The 18,843-nt window shown below is 48.1% G+C and overlaps 1 protein-coding gene across 1 annotated transcript in view; it reads right to left on the bottom strand.

Annotated features, from left to right (window-relative positions):
- LOC119394579 (collagen alpha-1(II) chain) overlaps positions 1-18,843 on the bottom strand; it is a gene marked incomplete in the record, with an annotated part of 1,710,759 nt that overhangs the window by 148,836 nt on the left and 1,543,080 nt on the right. Inside the window, 1 exon segment of the mRNA XM_049415838.1 lies at positions 10,957-11,064. Coding sequence (XP_049271795.1) covers positions 10,957-11,064 — 108 coding nt within the window.

Raw genomic sequence — 18,843 nt, 5'->3', positions numbered from 1 at the left:
CACGTACCGCCGCTGCCAATACCGACAGATGGGGCTACGCGGATTCGCCGTCAACGCGCCGCGCCCGCAGCCAGGCGAACGGCCTCGCGACATCGACGACTATCTCACCGGAGCACAGCGGCAAGAACGACGACCTTCCCGCTCGCCGTCGCCCGGCCGTTACATGTCACCGCACCGCCGGCAGTACACTGGCCCAACCGGGGGCCGGTCGCCTAGCCCGTATCCGGAAAACTAAGGGCAGCAACCGATGGAGGTGCGGTTGCTGAACGACGAAATGCTGAAGATCCTCCGCCGTCGACGACCACGCCGCGACGAAGTTCCGAGCCCCCGCCGCACGCCGAACGACGCCCTGAAGACGAAACTTTGCGACCGGAAGCAGACCTGACGACGCAACGCGGAAGCAGCGGTGCAAACCGACGTAGCCGTGACCCGACGCCGCGACCTAACCGCAACGCAAGACGGCGCACTAGCGACCTCGACGTTCTGATCGACGGCCACAACGTCACTGCTCTCGTCGATACTGGAGCCGACTATTCCGTCATCAGTGGGCCGTTCGCAGCACAGTTGAAGAAAGTTAGGACTGCTTGGGAAGGCCCCGAGATCCGGACCGCTGGAGGCCATCTGATAACGCCGATTGGTGTCTGCACGGCGCGAGTCACCATCAATAACCGGACTTATCCTGCGAGTTTTGTAATCCTACAAAACTGCTCTAGGGATATGATACTTGGAATGGACTTCTTAAGTGACCACGGCGCCGTCATCGACCTGAGGTCTGAGTCGATAACACTGACCTCAGACAAAGCGCTCCCGCCCCACGCGATGCCAGGCAACCATGCATTGAATGTGATAGAAGAGCAGGTGACCATTCCGCCGCGCTCCAGCGTCATTATTTCCGTCGGCACCGAAAAACCTGCGAACCTTGAAGGCGTCATCGAGGGTGATCAGCACCTACTCCTGAATCGTCAAATTTGCGTCGCAAGAGGTATCGCCGAGCTGCATGACGGTAAAGCAAAGGTACTGCTGACAAACTTCAGCCACGAATATAGGCACCTCAACATGGGTACGACGGTGCCTACATCGACGAATGTGTAGCCGCCAGCGATGCTTTCGCCCTCTTCGATGCTGCCGAACCTGCTTCGACGAACAGAGGTCCCGAACCGGATTTTGACGTCAATCCGAGCCTTCCTAAGGCCAAGCAAGACCAGCTGAAAACCCTGCTCCTGCAATACAGGGACTGTTTCTCGTCGTCATCGCGGGTCCGACAAACGCCCCTTGCGAAGCACCGCATTATAACAGAAGAACATTCTCGACCACTCCGTCAGAGCCCCTACAGAGTTTCTACTCGAGAGCGCGACACGATAAAGAAACAAGTCGACGAAATGCTACGCGACAACATCATCCAGCCGTCCAAGAGTCCGTGGGCGTCACCCGTGGTGTTAGTGAAGAAGAAGGACGGGACACTGCGTTTCTGCGTGATTATCGGCGCCTGAACAAAATCACGAAGAAGGACGTGTACCCCCTCCCACGAATAGACGACACCCTGGATCGACTTCACAACGCGACGTACTTTTCGTCGATGGACCTCAAGACCGGCTACTGGCAAATCGAAGTCGACGAGAGAGACCGAGAAAAGACTGCCTTTATAACACCCGACGGCCTCTTTGAGTTCAAGGTCATGCCTTTCGGTCTTTGCTCGGCACCTGCGACGTTCCAGCGTGTCATGGACACCGTACTGGCCGGATTGAAGTGGCAGACGTGCCTTGTGTATTTGGACGACGTCGTCGTGTTTTCCTCAACCTTCGACGAGCATCTCCGGCGGCTTGAGGCAGTACTTCAAGCAATCAAGGCCTCTGGACTGACCCTGAAGCCAGAAAAGTGCCGATTTGCGTACGACGAGCTCTTGTTTCTGGGTCATGTGATCAGCAAGTCTGGAGTGCGCCCAGACCCGCGGAAAACAGCTGCCATCGCCGACTTCGCGCCACCCACTGACAAGAAGGCCGTGCGCCGATTTCTCGGCTTATGCGCCTATTACAGACGCTTCGTCAAAAACTTTTCACGGATCGCCGAACCACTGACGCTTCTCACGAAGAATAACGTGGAATTCAGGTGGGAAACGGCGCAAGTGCAAGCCTTTCAAGAACTTAAACGACGCCTGCAGACGCCACCCATACTCGCGCATTTCGACGATTGCGCCGATACGGAAATACACACCGACGCAAGCAGCGTAGGACTCGGTGCCGTCCTTGTGCAAAAGGCTGACGGGCTTGAAAGGGTTATCAGTTATGCTAGCCGGTCACTATCCAAGGCGGAAGCAAACTATTCCACAACAGAAAAGGAATGCCTTGCCATCCTCTGGGCTACGTCAAAGTTTCGCCCCTACCTCTATGGCAGGCCCTTCAAAGTTGTCAGTGACCATCACGCCTTATGCTGGCTAGCTAACTTGAAGGACCCTTCAGGTCGTCTCGCACGATGGAGTCTGAGGCTTCAAGAATTCGATATTACCGTCGTGTACAAGTCCGGACGAAAACACTCTGACGCCGACTGCTTGTCTCGTGCCCCCGTCGACGCACCGCCGCAAGACGACGACGATGACTGCTTCCTCGGAACCATAAGTGCCGACGACTTCGCCGAAAGGCAACGGGCCGACGCGGAACTGGGGGGCCTTATTGAGTACCTCGAGTGCAAGACCGCCGTTGTTCCGAAGGTATTCAAGCGAGGACTGCCGTCGTTTTTCTTACGGAACGGCGTTCTCCTGAAGAAGAACTTCTCGCCACTTCGAACTGACTACCTTCTCGTCGTGCCCTCATCATTGCGACCAGAAGTCTTCCAGGCCCTACACGACGACCCGACGGCTGGACACCTCGGTGTTTCCCGCACGCTTGCCAGAATACAGGAAAAATACTACTGGCCACGCCTTGCTGCCGACGTAGTCCACTACGTTAAGACTTGCCGAGATTGCCAGCGACGGAAGACACCGCCGACTAGGCCAGCGGGACTTCTGCAGCCAATCGAACCACCTCACCGGCCGTTCCAGCAAATCGGGATGGATCTACTGGGGCCGTTCCCCACGTCGACTTCCGGCAACAAGTGGATCGTCGTAGCAACTGACTACCTCACCCGCTACGCCGAGACAAAGGCCTTGCCCAAAGGCAGTGCCGCCGAGGTAGCCAAGTTCTTCGTGGAGAACATCGTCTTGCGTCATGGCGCCCCAGAGGTCCTCATCACAGACAGAGGTACCGCCTTTACTGCGGACTTAACTCAGGCGATCTTCAAATACAGCGAGACGAGCCACCGCCGCACCACCGCCTACCACCCGCAGACCAATGGCCTCACCGAACGTCTAAATAAGACATCGCCGACATGCTGGCCATGTACGTCGACGTTGAGCACAAGACGTGGGACGCCGTCCTTCCGTACGTGACCTTCGCTTACAACACGGCCGTCCAAGAAACGACGCAGATGACGCCGTACAAGTTGGTCTACGGAAGGAGCCCTGCGACGACGCTGGACGCCATGCTACCCACGTCACCGACGAAGAAAATGTCGACGCCGCCGCTTACTTACAACGTGCCGAAGAAGCTCGACAGCTGGCCCGCCTGCGCATCAAGACCCAGCAGCGCACCGACAGTCGTCGCTACAATCTTCGACGACGCTTCGTGGAGTACCAGCCCGGCGACCGTGTCTGGGTATGGACGCCAATACGCCGACGGGGACTTAGTGAGAAGCTTCTCCGACGATACTTCGGACCGTACAGGGTACTTCGCCGCCTCGGCGCACTCGACTACGAGGTTGTCCCTGACGGCATTACGAACTCTCAGCGGCGCCGTGCACGACCTGAAGTCGTCCATGTCGTGCGCCTCAAACCATATTACACGCGTTAGCGAATCTGAGGACTGTCATTTTGCTTTATTATTGTACTTTCTTGCTTGTGCTTATTGTTTATTGTACTTTGTTGCTTTATTCTTGTTATTTATTGTTGCATGCATTGGACTGTTCTGTTTTAAGCATCGGGACGATGCTTTTTCAGAGGGGGGCATTGCCACGGGCGTTTCTTATTATCACTTTTGGTTTATTCGTTTCTCGCCCACAAAGAGTGTCAGCAACGCTCAGCGCAAACCGCGCCTCATTGTAGATCATTGTAGATCGTTTTGTTAAGATTGCGCGCAGGACGCGCACACCCGAGCCTATTCTAGAATTTGCACGACTGCCAGCGATAATGCTGGAATATTCGACGGCACATGTTTAAATGCCGACGCGCTTCACCGCTTGTCAGTTGATCGACGGACGACGCCCTGTTCGCCGCTATCATTGTACAGCGTGTATTGCTGTAGTCCTAGTTCTCATTTTCCGGCCACAAGTTCTTATTATCACTTTTGGTTTATTCGTTTCTCGCCCACAAAGAGTGTCAGCAACGCTCAGCGCAAACCGCTGAGCGTTGTCCAACGAGACTGAATGTCCAACGAGTCTGAATGTCCAACCGAGACGGAATGTCGAACGAGACGGAATGTTCGATTTAGAAGAGAGGAACTTGTCCTAGTTCGAAATTTGCCAGAAAACTGATTCATTGCGTTAAGATAGCCGAACGGAAGATCGCATTTTCTTTGTGTTTTGTAAATGTTCACTGTGGCGCCGGGCATCGTATTCTTCATTGTTTAAACAGCGCAAAAAGACGAAGATACGAGAAGGGGGACTACACAGGACAGACGCTGACTAACAACTGTTGGGTTTATTGAGCAGGAAGGAATAAATACACGTAATCCGACTGCGCGCGCATCATCGCATTACAGAGAATTGTCACTTCTTTCAAGCAGGCTAAATACGCAGTCATGAAGACAGATAGATGGGATGGAAATGCAAACATCATGGTTGTACCTAGCGTGAAAAGCTTCTGTGATTTCACGAGAGCTTTGGTCAACGTTCCTGAAGATGACATGCGTGCGATTAAACAGCGGTTTACAGCCAAAAGAACGACAATGAGCAGACATATGTGAAGTAGGCGTGCCTTTTAAAGTGTTATTGTGCTGGCGTAGTCTATCGTTAAGGCAGGCACCCGTCTGTCGAATATATTTCTTTCCACAAGTGAGCGGGATGTCATACACTACCGCACATGATACAAAACGGGTGGGATGATTGACGGAGCACAAATTTCTCCGTGACTGGCCATTCTTCTTCCTGTATATCGCAGCACATGCTTTTCCAACCTCACCTCGAGCAGAAAAAACAACATTTACGTCATAGCCCTTAGTAATCTTCTTGAGCCTATGCGAGAGCCCATGGACATATGGGATCACGGCAACATTCTTTCGCTTTTTGGTGGCGTTGGTGCGCTGACCCGTTCGAGAGGCGGACAGTTTTAATGATTTTAGCAACCTCAGCGAAATGGACGATAGGGTTGAGACAGGAAAGCCAGCATCGTATTCTTGTTCCCTTATTAATTTTCTTTACTGCATTTATCATAACTTCAACTTTTGTTTCATTTATTTTTCTTTCCTATATTTAGTTTTCAGATGTATATTTCATATGTTATTTTATTTCGGTTAAATAAACCCTCACATGCTGCATCACGCCTACCAGAACGAAGCCCTCGCTATGAAAGTGCGAAATAAGGGGAATTGTTCGAGGGGCTCTATCCTTTGTTAAAAAAAAAAAACAACCAATAAGTCAAACAAAAGCGAAGCAGAGGAACATTATTTGTTGTCTGTAACTCTACTCTAATGATACTATAACCTAAATTGAAGGCAATAAAATGGACGAAAGAACACCCTTTCCGTCAGTGGGATCCAAACTCGCAGCCTTACAAATACGGCTACGAGTTGCGCTGGCTAACACTCCGAGGGATGAAACGCACATAAATACCCAACGGTGTGGACGAGGGAGCGTCCTCCGTCGTAGCTCAATTTTTAGAGCATCAGACGCGTAATTTGAAAGTGCGCGTTTGGATCCCAGCGACGAAAATGGTGGCACCACTAAATAAATCCTAGAACAGAGCGCTCAACAGAAACTGGTGTAGCAAAGTATGCAAACTCGCTGCCCACAATATTGTGGCTACTTTGCCGGCTTACATGTATTCTATTACGTACAATTCGGTTCCTCCGACTGGCGACTCATTTAAATTTTCCGACCGAGACCGAATGTCCAATGAGACGGAATGTCCAATCGAGACGAAATGTCCAACGAGACGGAATGTCCAACGAGAAGAAATGTCCAACCGAGACGGAATGTCCAACGAGACGAAATGCCCAACGAGCCTGAATGTCCACTACTGGACATTCCGTCTCGTTGGACATTCAGGCCGCAAGCGCAGAGCCTGAATGTCCAACGACACGGAATGTACAACGAGACTCAATGTCCAATGGGTCACGTGACCGGCGAGACTGAATGTCCAACGAGACGGAACGTCCAACCGAGACGGAATGTCCAACGAGACTAAATGTCCAACGAGTCTGAATGTCCAACCGAGACGGAATGTCCAACGAGACTGAATGTCCAACGAGTCTGAATGTCCAACCGAGACGGAATGTCCAATTTAGAAGAGATAAACGTGCCCTCGTTTGAAATTTCTCAGACAACTCATTCATTGGGTTAAGATAGCCTAACGGAAGATCGCATTTTTTTGTGTGTGTTTTGCAAATATTGACTGTCTGCGGCGTCGGGCGTCGTATTTTTGTTTCCGTATTCTCTTTACTGCATTTATCATAATTTCAAGTTTTCTTAGTTTTATTTCTATTTTGTATTTTTAGTTTTCATATGTACGTTGAATATGTTACCTTATTGCTTTATTTTTTTTGTTTGCATACTTCGCTGTTACTGTTTATCTCTGTCATAAATCGGACATCACAGCCCCTTAAAAGATTACGAGAGAGGCCGCTCCCTCGTCCACTTTGTGCGGTATCTATGTGCGTTTAGTCCCTGAGAGTGTTAGCAGCGCCACTCGCAGCTAAGGCTGCGAGTGTGAAACACTATTTTTGGCAGAAAGCGTCACGAGGCAGGACGAAGCCCTTGCTATGAAAGTGCGAAAGAAGAATAGTTCGAGAGACTCAGTTATTTGTTGGAAAACCAACAGCCAATTAAGCCAAATAAAACATTGGGGACACTATTTGTTGCTTTTTTTAACTGCGATGTAATACGTATAACCCATATTCAAAGGAATCCAAGTAGACGAAAAAACACCCTTTCCATCTGTGGGATCCGAACCCGCAACCTTATAATTACAGCGACGATTTGCGCTTGGTAACACTCCCAGGGATCAAGCTCACGTAAATACCCAACAAGGTGGACGAGGGAGCGCCCTCCGTCGTATCTTAATTGTTAGAGCATCAGACGCGTAATGCGAAAGTTGTGGGTTCGAATCCCACCGAACGAAAGTGTGCTTTTTCGTGCCATTTAAGTCCTTTCAATTTAGGTCATATTCGTTACACTACAGTTAAAAAACACCAACAAATAACGTACCTATGCTTTCCTTGGCTTGATTGTTGGCTTTCTACGAGCCCCTAGAACAATTCTTCTTTCCTCTTAAAGAATGCGGGTCGAAGGGAGGAAATTTTCCTTTAAAATTAAATTCTTGGGTTTTACGCGCCAGAACCACGAAATGATTATGAAGCATACGGAGTGTGGGATATCATTTTTACTTTTGACTACCTTGATGGAAACATGTCATGGCATTTCGGCTACAAGAGAACTGCAGCCCTGTCTAGGAAAGGCCGTTAAAGGGGTGGTGTCACCAAATTTTGAGGCTATAAAAAGCCTGCTGTAGGCTTTCTCTGTAAGCAAGGACGCTCAGCACGAAGTACTGCACGCAGCAAACGTTTACAATATATTTTAATTCACTTCCAAAGTCTGTGTAAATGCTCATTCTCGCGATCGAGACCCATCGCTAGCGCGACTGACACCGACGTCACTGTGTAGGAAGCGTAACGAAAGTTTTAGTGACGTCACACCACATTAGAGTGACGTGCAATGAGCGGTCACCTACAGCTGCGCTGCACCGGGCCAGTCAAGAGAGCATCAGGCCATCCGCTACGAACTGCTCATTTTTTCTGAGCGTATTGCCGAAGTAGCCAGTCTTGCTCGCGTTCTGCAAAATGCTTCGCGTGAATAATTTTTGATTACAACACATATCATACAGGTAATCGTTGGCGACAATAAAACCGTTTTTATAATGTTTAAAATCATTTGACGACCTTTCAGAACCGGCCTGAACACGAGCTTTTCTATTGCTCTTCCAATGACGTCGATATTGGTGCTGTGAAGCTCAAGTGAAAAAAAAAAACTGGGTCGGGAACAGACTTGTACGCATTACAGTGAAAGAGCGTCAGCGATTACAATTACTTTTTTAAAAAAAAAACTAACGGATTACGCAGAAAAAACTGAAAGCTAATCGATTACTCAACAAGGTGAGGTACCGGGCTATTTGGTTTTGCATAATTGTTAAACTGTGCTAAAGTTACAGGTACATTTGTTTAGGGAGGACGCACGTAACAAAAGCATGAAAAGCGCAACCTTTCAACTCGATTGGTTGAAAAGGCATGAAGTTATATGAACACGAGCAAACGGGTGCAAAAGGGAGTTCTTTAAATATTTTTTTCTTATATTTAAATACTTCTTTTTTGCGTCTTGTGTCTTTATTTTATTCCCTCGTGTCTTTGCGCTTTCTCTCTCTCTCTCTTTCTCTCTCTCTATCTCACTCTCTCTCTCTCTCTCTCTATATATATATATATATATATATATATATATATATATCGTGAAGACGAAACGAATTTTCACGCACGTCGCAAATGTTAGGGCACATTCGTAAAATTTTCACAGCAAATATTGGGATGTGTGGAACGAAAACGGAAAAGTGAAATTTTTGACCGCGACGCAATGTCCAACGAGACGGAATGCCCAACCGAGACTGAATGTCCAACGAGACTGAATGTCCAACCGAGACGGAATGTCTAACGAGACTGTATGTCCAACGAGGCTGAATGTCCAACCGAGACGGAATGTCCAACGAGACGAAATGTCCAACGAGACTGAATGTCCACTATTGGACATTCAGTCTCGTTGTACATTCCGTCTCGTTGGACATTCAGGCCGCAAGCAATGCAACAGGCGAACCTATCAATCCGGCACGCGTGGCGGTCTACGTGGAAGATAACTGTTAAGGCATTTGAATTCATCTTTATGCAAGTTAACCGGCGGTTCGCTCACGCATGCGCTACCACTATTCTCGATATGCCATGCTTCAATCATCAGGCGAGTTTCTTCATTTCTATGCCGATACAACACTGCGCGTTCATCAAATTTTGGCGTGCACTTACAATCTCGACAATGTAAAGATAGATTAGAAGGTGAGCCTCCTGTTGGCGATCTCTTATGTTCCAAAAATCTCTGGTTGATGCATCGGCCCGTCTGTCCTACGTAGAAGCGGCCGCAGCTGCAAGGGATCTTATACACCACACTCGTAGGGCAATCAGTGAATTTGTTGGTGTGTTTTACGAAACAAATATCGGTCCGCTTCTTGTCTGTTACTCCCTCATTCTTCCTCTGCACAGCGGCACAAATCTTACCTAGCTTATTGACAGCCGTGAAAACAACATTAACGCCGTGTCTGGTTCCTACTTTCTTTAGCCTGTCAGATACGCGATGAATGTACGGTATACCTACGACACGTTTTTTCCTATCACTTTCTGCAACCATGCTCGGACTTAACACAATAGACTTCTTTAAACTTTCAGCGACCGTGGCCACTGCATCACGAGGATACCCTACATCTAAAAGACGTGTAACCTGTGCGTTAAAGCTATCACTCATTTTGTGCTCACACGACTTGGTGAGGGCTGACCTAACGCAAGACATGGCGATGACGTTTTTTTACAACTTTCGAGTGCTTTGACGAAAAACCGGCATAGAAATGAAGAAACGCGCCTGATGATTGAAGCATGGCATATCGAGAATAGTGGTAGCGCATGCGTGAGCCAACCGTCGATTAACTTGCATAAAGATGAAATCAAATGCCTTAACAGTTATCTTCCACGTAGACCGCCACGCGTGCCGGATTGATAGGTTCGCCTGTTGCATGGGCATGCGCAGATAAGTTTTCGTGCCTTCTTTCTTTTCTGCCGTTGTGCGTCTCTTCAGTTGTTAGTCGGCGTTTTTGGTGTCCTGACTTCTTTCTTGTGTCCGTGTTTGCACGCCCTTGCTCAGCTCTCTGTTATTCTAAGTACCATTACAAATCGAATAGAGTGGCTCCTGATGGGTTTCTAGTACTCCACGTTCATGCGTGCGGTTGCCGACCATTGTTTCATAACACCGTCATTGTTGGTCAAGATAAAAAAGAGATCACCCGTCTTATAGTCGAAGCCGAGCTTATCGATGCGCTTGGTCAGTTGTGTGTGAGCAAGCCATCGATAACATTGTCACCTAAAGAGTTGGGATTTTCGCGCAAGCGGTGATTTACAGTTTTCCCCTGTCATGATTTTGCTCAGGTGAAGCGGGTTTTTACGCATTATTTGAGTGATCCCACGTGTTCGGCTGTCTGCCTAATTTTGGTGGTATATAGGCGGTCTGGTTCTTGAAAATAAAGACATTGTTGCTAGTAGCGCTGTGTGGTATTCCTTGTTCCTTCTCGTGTATGTGTTTCCTTACGCGCTACACCAAAAGCCTTTCTCGCCAACCCAAGCGGTAGTTCACGACCCCTCAATAAAACGATAAAAGCAGTCAGATGCAATAAACTCTAATTAAACTATTAACTTACCAAGTCAATGGTACAAAATGCAGTCGCAGGCCTTAGAAAGATTTCAAATAACACATAAATGGACCCACTTGTTAATAAAGCAGATCTGTCTCATTGTCACTTCAAGGCTTGCTTTGTATAACAGAACGCACAGAACTCTCTTATAACTTCAACTTGATGCAAAACATATTGCACTGCATCTGCAAAAAATTAGGCACAGTATAAGGGGCGGACACTACCTGCAAACCTTGGATGCCCGGTGGTCCAGGCTGTCCGGGCAGCCCAACTGGTCCCTTGTCACCAGGCCGTCCTTGGATGCCAGGCGGACCTTCCTTGCCAGGCAGGCCCTGTGCCCAACAGAGCAATACATGACAAAACTGGGATCTTACGCCAGCTCACGCAGCTAATCTGATTTGGGACAAAATTCTATGACCGCAGGCTGTGTTATAGGATGCATCTCAAGATTATGTGCGTGTCGAAAAATGCGAGTAGAAGCAAAAAATCTCAGGAGTTTGCAATTACTTTTTTACAAGCTACTTGATTAATTCTTTAGCTTGTAAGTGTCATGCGTGACAGAAACGCCTCATACTGCGGAAAAGCACACATTTGGGACATGCAGGTGAGGTTTTACTGAAAATCTGCGTTTGCTGCTTTACACGTGCACTAAACAAGAATTATGAAATAATAACGCAAACTACAAAAAGCACATGCTCTGCCTGGTATATTTAGTGCCTCAATGATAATGCATACATTGCGTGTTGGGCAACTTGGTGCTTGGCCATTATTTAATTTCATTTTTCTTTTCATTTTATTATAGTCAGCCCCATTTGGGCTATAACAGGGGTGGAAAAACAAACACGCATACACAGAAATAGGTACTCCCTATACAAACAACTATTATACATAACAATGAATGACAAGAATAGCCAAAGTACTTTGCTCTTGGGCACACAAAATAAGCATAAAATGAACTATATATCTTTAAACACGACGTGATTTAGGTTTTTAAGAATGAAGGTACACATTCCGATAAGACAGCGGAATTCGGCAGCCTGTTCCACTCACTGATCGCCCGCTGAAAGAAACTGAACCTAAAACAAGCGTTGTATGATCTGGGAGGAGGGATGTACTACATGTTATGCCGGTGTCTTTATGTTTCCCCAGTTTGTTTATACCTGCTGGAACGCACTGCTAGGCCGAGCTGGGCGAGCAGGTCGCGCAAGCGAAGTAAGCCACTCGCGTCCCAAACAACTGAACTTTCATTTCCTTTGAAGTGCACGAAGAAAAGTCACGTGGCTCCTCGCGCTTGCGCTGTTGGCCTTTCGCGCACACACCGAAGCACACATTCGCGCACACATTCACGCACACTCAGAAGTGCCGTTTCACGGCGCTACATACCGATATATTCATGTCCAGCTTTCTGGGACGCCGAATAATGCGGCAAAGTTGACACCAAGGGCATGCGCTCGGCGTAGCTTTACGGGGAGCAATCTTTAAAAAAATGATTACTAAGCAATGCACTCAAGATAACGCCGACAACGTTCTTATGCTGTACATGGCGATTAGTTTTAATCCGCCGGCAGGAGTTTTTTCCCGAGGTACTTTAGTGCCTCCATCGAAAGTGCACGGGGTGATTGTTTAAAAGTAAATTAAAGCGCAACAATTAATTATTCGCAATTTGAACTCTAGTGGCAGATACACTAGGACAACCATTCTAAGTGTTTGCAATTTGCTGTGATTACACTGCGTGGATTTCTTTCCCGCAGGGATTTTTAAATGCGAAGCATTTCTTAGCGAACTTCTGCGACTTTGAGCGTATCTATCTATCTATCTATCTATCTATCTATCTATCTATCTATCTATCTATCTATCTATCTATCTATCTATCTATCTATCTATCTATCTATCTATCTATCTATCTATCTATCTATCTATCTATCTATCTATCTAGCCGCCTACGACTTTGTGCTCTCCTGGCAGTTTCGTTAAGCGCACGTATACCAAAATTGGTGTGTCATAACATGGCCTTATAACGAACATAAATGACAGGTCATACCATGAAAATCATGACACGCATGTCATGAACAGCATGATTTACATTCCACGGCCTTAGGCTCTTGCGGTCGTTCCGTTAATTTCATATACACCAAAATTGGTACGGCGTGACAAGAATTCATGACGAACATAATGACAGGTCCGAACATGCAAATCATGACGCGCATGCCATGTGCAGCATGATTTACATGACATGGTCTCTGGGTGCTCGCGACCGTTTAAATGAAGGGATATATACGAAAACTAGTATGACGATACATTTCTGTATGACGAACATAACTGACACGTGGTAACACGAAACTCATGACATGCATGTCATGTACGACATGATTTACATGCCACGCTCATGGCGCACTCGCGGTCGTTTCGCTAGATTGATATACACCAAAACTGGAATTGTGCGATGTGACTGTATGAAGAACATGAATAACTGGTGGTAGCATGAAAACCATGACGTCCATGACATGTATGTCATGATTTACATGCCAAGCTCATGGTGCATTCGCGGCCGTTTCGCTTGCATGATATACACCAAAATTGGTATTGCGCGACACGACCGTGTGACGAACGTAAGTGAGAGGTGGTAACATGAAAATCATGACATGCAAGTCATGTACGACATGATTTACATGCCATGCTCATGGTGCATTCGCGGTCGTTTCGCTAGCTTGATATATACCAAAATTGGTATTGCGCGACGCGACTGTATGACGAACATGAATAAGAGGTGGTAACATTAAAACCGTGACATGATGTCATGTATGTCATGTTTTGCATGCCGCGCTCATGGTGCATTCGCGGCCGTTTCGCTAGCTTGATATACACCAAAACTGGTATTGCGCGATGTGACTGTATGATGAACATTAGTGACAGGTGGTAACATGAAAAACCATGATATGCATGTCATGTATGGCATGATTTACATGCCATACTCATGGTGCACTCGCGGCCATTTCGCTCGTTCGATATACACCAAAATTGGTATTGCGCGATGTGACTGTATGACGAACATAAATGAGAGGGCTTAACATGCGAATCATGCTATGCATATCATGTACGGTATGATTTACATGCCACTGTCATGGTGCGCTTCCGGCCGTTTTGTTAACTGGATATATACCAAAATTTGCATGGCATGACACGAGTGCGTGTTGAAGATAAACGACAGGTCATGCATTGTATATACGAGAATACGAGAATATGCGTTTCATTGGCATGGTGTATACTAGATTGCGCATGCATGCGTGCATGGCAAACATGCGATATATGGTGGACTAGATGCCATGGCATGAATGATTTCATTTGGCTCAAAGACAAACAAGGCGATGTATGCAGCTCTTTGCTGGCTGCTTCGCATTACATCGATTCCCACAGTGCGTGGGATCTGCCGGCTTTTTTTTCTCGCAAAAACTGAAGCCACCGAAAGCAATATACAGTACATTTGCCCGAGAACTCCTCGCGGTATACCTCGCCATGAAACATTTTCGCCATTTATTGGAGGGCCGGGACTTTTACGTCGATACAGACCACAAGCCCCTGACGTTTGCCTTCCATCGCAATCATAGCAATTACACTGCACGGGAGATCCGTCAACTATGCTATATTTCCGAGTTCTCTGTGGATCTCAGACACGTACATGGGCCGGAAAATGCTGCTGCTGATGCGCTATCCTGCATCGATGCCTTGTCGACCCAGCCACCACTAGACATGGAAGAGCTAGCAGCTGCCAAAAGCAACGATCCTGAGCTGCATCGTCTTCGTTCTTCATCCACGTCTCTATCGTTCACGGAGTGCCCGCTTCCATTTTCTACCTCATTAATAGCGTGCGAAACGTCTACTGGTGTCCCTCGGCCCTTCGTGCCTTCATCTTTTCGTCGTGCAATTTTTGATCAATTGCACAACATGAGCCATCCTGGTATTCGTGCGACCCAGAAGCTAGCCACATCTCGTTTCCTTAGGCCATGCATCAATGCTGATGTCCGACGCTGGGCGCGAACCTGCCTTGAGTTCCAGCGGGTTAAAGTTCACCGCCACACTGTCACGGCAACATCCCCCTTTCGGTCTCCAGACGCAAGGTTTTCTCACGTCCATCTCGACATCGTCGGCCCTCTTCCGTCATCGTAAGGAGCCTGTCACCTGCTGACATGTGTGGATCGCTTCACCAGATGGGCGGAAGCGTTTCCCATTTCCGACATTACAGCACCAACAGTTGCTAAGGCTTTCACAAACGGCTGGGTGTCGCGCTTTGGATGCCCTTCTGTCGTCACCACTGATCGCGGTCGTCAATTTCAATCGGCCCTTTTGACCGCACTTGCCAATATCCTCGGCATTCGACAGATCCTCACAACTGCCTACCATCCTTCCGCCAATGGCATGGTCGAACGGCTTCATCGACAACTGAAAGCTGCCCTCACTGCTCACCAGCCAAGGGAACGTTGGCTCGACCACCTCCCCTTTGTACTTCTGGGCATCCGATCAGATCTCCTGGAAGACGCAGATCCCTGCGTCTTCCAGGAGAATTCTTCTAGCCATCATCGCCACCTTCCACTCACGATGCCTCCACGTATATTCGAGAAATGCGCACCACGTTTCGGGACCTTGCTCCTGTGATTCCTGCCGACCGACACCCCAGTCTGTCTTCGTCAGCCAGGATCTGCATGACTGCAGTCACGTCTTCGTTCGGCGTGACCAAATACGGCCACCACTCACACCAGCCTATGATGGTCCATTCCGCGTACTCCATCGTACACCTAAGACGTTCACGCTGGACATCAGTGGCCGTGAAGACATCGTGGCTGCCGGTCGACTGAAACCTGCGTATATCGCCGCTCTCGCGTCCGCGGGGCTTCAATCTTCAGCCGGGATGCCCACATCCAAGCATGTTCACTGGGCGACTCCTATGGCTCTAGTTCTATGGGGGGAGCCCTGTAGCGCCTCAGAATTCGGCGCTCGTCAAGGAAGAAGAAGTTGGCATTCGGCCGCGCGGCGGGTGCAGCGCGATTATAAAAAAATCACTTCGAAAACTGAACGCTGTCGGGGCTGGATCTTTCTCGTGTTAACTCCGACAGGTTTTTAGCGACTTCAAGGACATGCCCATGGCCAAGCACAGAAGACTAAACTTACGGCGCAGCTCCCGCGACGACTTCAACAGGGCAGGAAAGTGCACAACAAAATCTTGAACTACGTTAAACGAGCTCGCCCTGATTCCATCCTCCAGAACGTTGTTGAGTAGGTGGCACGGATCATTGAAGTGAAGCGCCTTGAATTCGGGGTTGGAGAGTTGGAAGTCCTTGTGAAGCTTCTGCATGTAGGAAGCTGAGTCGGAGCACAATACGGCTACGTCGCCTAACACAGCTACGCGTGGTAAACTTTAAATCGGTTAAACCATAAGATGTATCAATGAGCACTTAAAACAATTGCCCTTTCGATAAAGAACGGAACCAGTGTAATAAAAAGTTGGGCGAGTTGGTGTTGGTCCAGGTCATATTGGCACTTGAAATCGGAGTTTATCGGATAAAAACGAGTTGTCAAAAATTTTACCGGCGAATGTTTATTTGATTTTTTCAGATAAAACCGAAAACAAGGAGCCCTAGTTATATCTAGACCCGTGACTAAAAACCACGTAACATCATAAAACAGCCTGTCAGACATGTTCTGCCAAAAATATGTAAGCGGTAGTCACGTATCTAAAGCACCTAACATAATGCAAAAACTAGTCACGCGCACAAACTCACGTAACTAGTCACGTGACTAAGATTACGTAATAACTAATCACGGGACATGTTGCCGCTAAAACCACGTTACATCAACTCACGTGGCATGTTTCCGCCAGAACCACGTGCTATAGGCACGTGACTAAAATCACTTTGCATCGCGTAACGTATTCATGTGACTAAAAATCACGTAACGTCACGTGACAGCTAGTCAAATGAATTAAATCACGTAACGATAACAGCTAATCACGTGACTAAAATAGCAATAACCGGTCGCGTAATATGTTCCTGTCAGGAACCACTTAACAGCGAGTTACGTGATTAAAATCACAACATGACGTAACAGCTAGCACGAGACACGTTCCCGCCAAAACCGCGTGACACGCGGTTTTGGCGGGCAGTGTGCGTAGGTAGTGTAGGGATCCGGCTGAAAGAAACGAGAAACAAAAGGGGCGCTTGTCTTGTGTAGTTCTTCCTTTTTGTCTTCCATTTCTTTCGCGCTGTTGATTTGTATGAACCGGCCGATGCTGGAGTAGAATAGTCAAGCCTGACCATAGTTAGTCGACTTGGCAGCAGCGACAGCTAGCCGGCATACCTACTCACCGTCCATTTGTTCTGCAGGCCTCAAGATCGTTGGACGTACAGCGCGTGCGGACAGTGGATAAGTGCATGTGCACCGGAAGCGCGAAACGCAGCACTGACGAAAACACCGTTGGACGAGTGACGTCATCTTGGCGGAGCTTATATAAGCAGAGGGACAAGCAAAGGCGGCCACTTGGCAGCAGCGACAGCTAGCTAGCATACCTACTCACCGTCAATTTCTTCTGCAGCTTGGTTAAACATGGTTTACTTCACCAACTTGCCAATAATTCCAAAAAACTGTCGCTGCTGCAACCATTTCACAACTGCTTCTTTCTATCGTATTATCATTTAGTGTAGTACGCTTGTTATGTTGTGCCACTTGTCGTGGGACCGATGGCTCCCCCGACGGACAGGGATTTCCGAAATGAGATTCGTGAGCTTCGCGCTGAATTGAAAGTACTCAAGGAAAGCGTAAAGTTCGTGAACTCAGAATTTGAGGAGATGAAAAAGAAACTTGTTGTCGCGTCTACAGACAGAGAGGCTTTAATGAAAGAAAACGCAAGCCTTCGAGAAACTTGCAAGAGCAACGAAATTTTCATTGCTCAACTTCAGAAAAGAACTGTTCAAATCGACCAGTATTCGCGCCGGTATAACCTAGAAGTAAAGGGTCTGGTCCAAAGAGAAAACGAAGATGTGACCGATCTTGTCGTTAAAATAGGCGACGCTGTAGGTGAGTCAATAGTGGCTGAAGAAATGGTGACATGCCACCGTGTTCCGACGAGAGATCCTGGAAAAAAGCAATGTTGTTGTGCAGTTCAAGACTGTTGTTTGCCGCTCATAAGTCGAAACTGCAGACGGGACGGCGCGGCACTGTACGTCGTACAAAGCTTCTTTCTCGGCTCCCTCTCTGCGTGGTCTTTGACTGTGCACTTATCAACGGAAGGCAAACTGCAGGGAGCAGCTCGATCCCACGATGGCCAGCATGGCTTGCGGTCAAGCGACCGTTCTCAGAGGTCGGCGGCCCGAATGTGTGGGAAAATGAGGAGGACATCCCCTGCTCTATGCCGTCGCTCGAGGCGACAGTATGCGTGACCCCAACAACGACCGACATGTGCTTTCGCAACAATGCAAGGTCGAATGCGTGGGAGGCAGGGTCACGCAGACGCGTTTTCTTTCCCGGAACCGTTTAACGACTGGCGCCGCGAGTTCAACTCGATGAGTATGCGAAAATGGCGTGAATGCACCAGGGCTAAGATACAGGTGTTTCGACCGTGAGAATTCCTGAGAGCGTGGGATAAAGAGAGGGAGAGCCATGATGGGAAAGAGTGCCAAAACGCCTGTCTGCACTGTAAAGACACTGCTGTCGAGATTAGGGACAGCCCAGTAGGGAGTGGCTTAACATGAGGATAAACGGATTGGATAAGGGAATATCGAGGCGGACCACCAGTGGCCACCTCCCCCTTTTAGAGACGATAGTCTTTCTTGGGGAAATTAAACGCAGAAATTTTGGTCTGTCTTTCCGTCTGTCCTGTCTGTCTTTCTGTCTTTCTGTTTGTCGGCACGTCCCTCGATTCAGCCACTCGGCCAAAGTTGAACCACTTGCACAAGGGCCAGCCATCGTGAACGGCTCACTAGTTTCATACTTGTGTACATGGTTGATCAAAAAGCAAACATTGCGCATATCTGAGGCGCAACATCACTAGGCAAGTATTAGGTGGTGTGTTCCTTTAATAGAAAATACATAGATACGTAATTTTAGAGACCCTAGTTTCTTAA

Source organism: Rhipicephalus sanguineus, chromosome 5 (assembly GCF_013339695.2).
Source record: "Rhipicephalus sanguineus isolate Rsan-2018 chromosome 5, BIME_Rsan_1.4, whole genome shotgun sequence".
NCBI classification, from domain to species: domain Eukaryota; kingdom Metazoa; phylum Arthropoda; class Arachnida; order Ixodida; family Ixodidae; genus Rhipicephalus; species Rhipicephalus sanguineus.
This window is presented reverse-complemented; position numbering and strand designations above follow the sequence as displayed.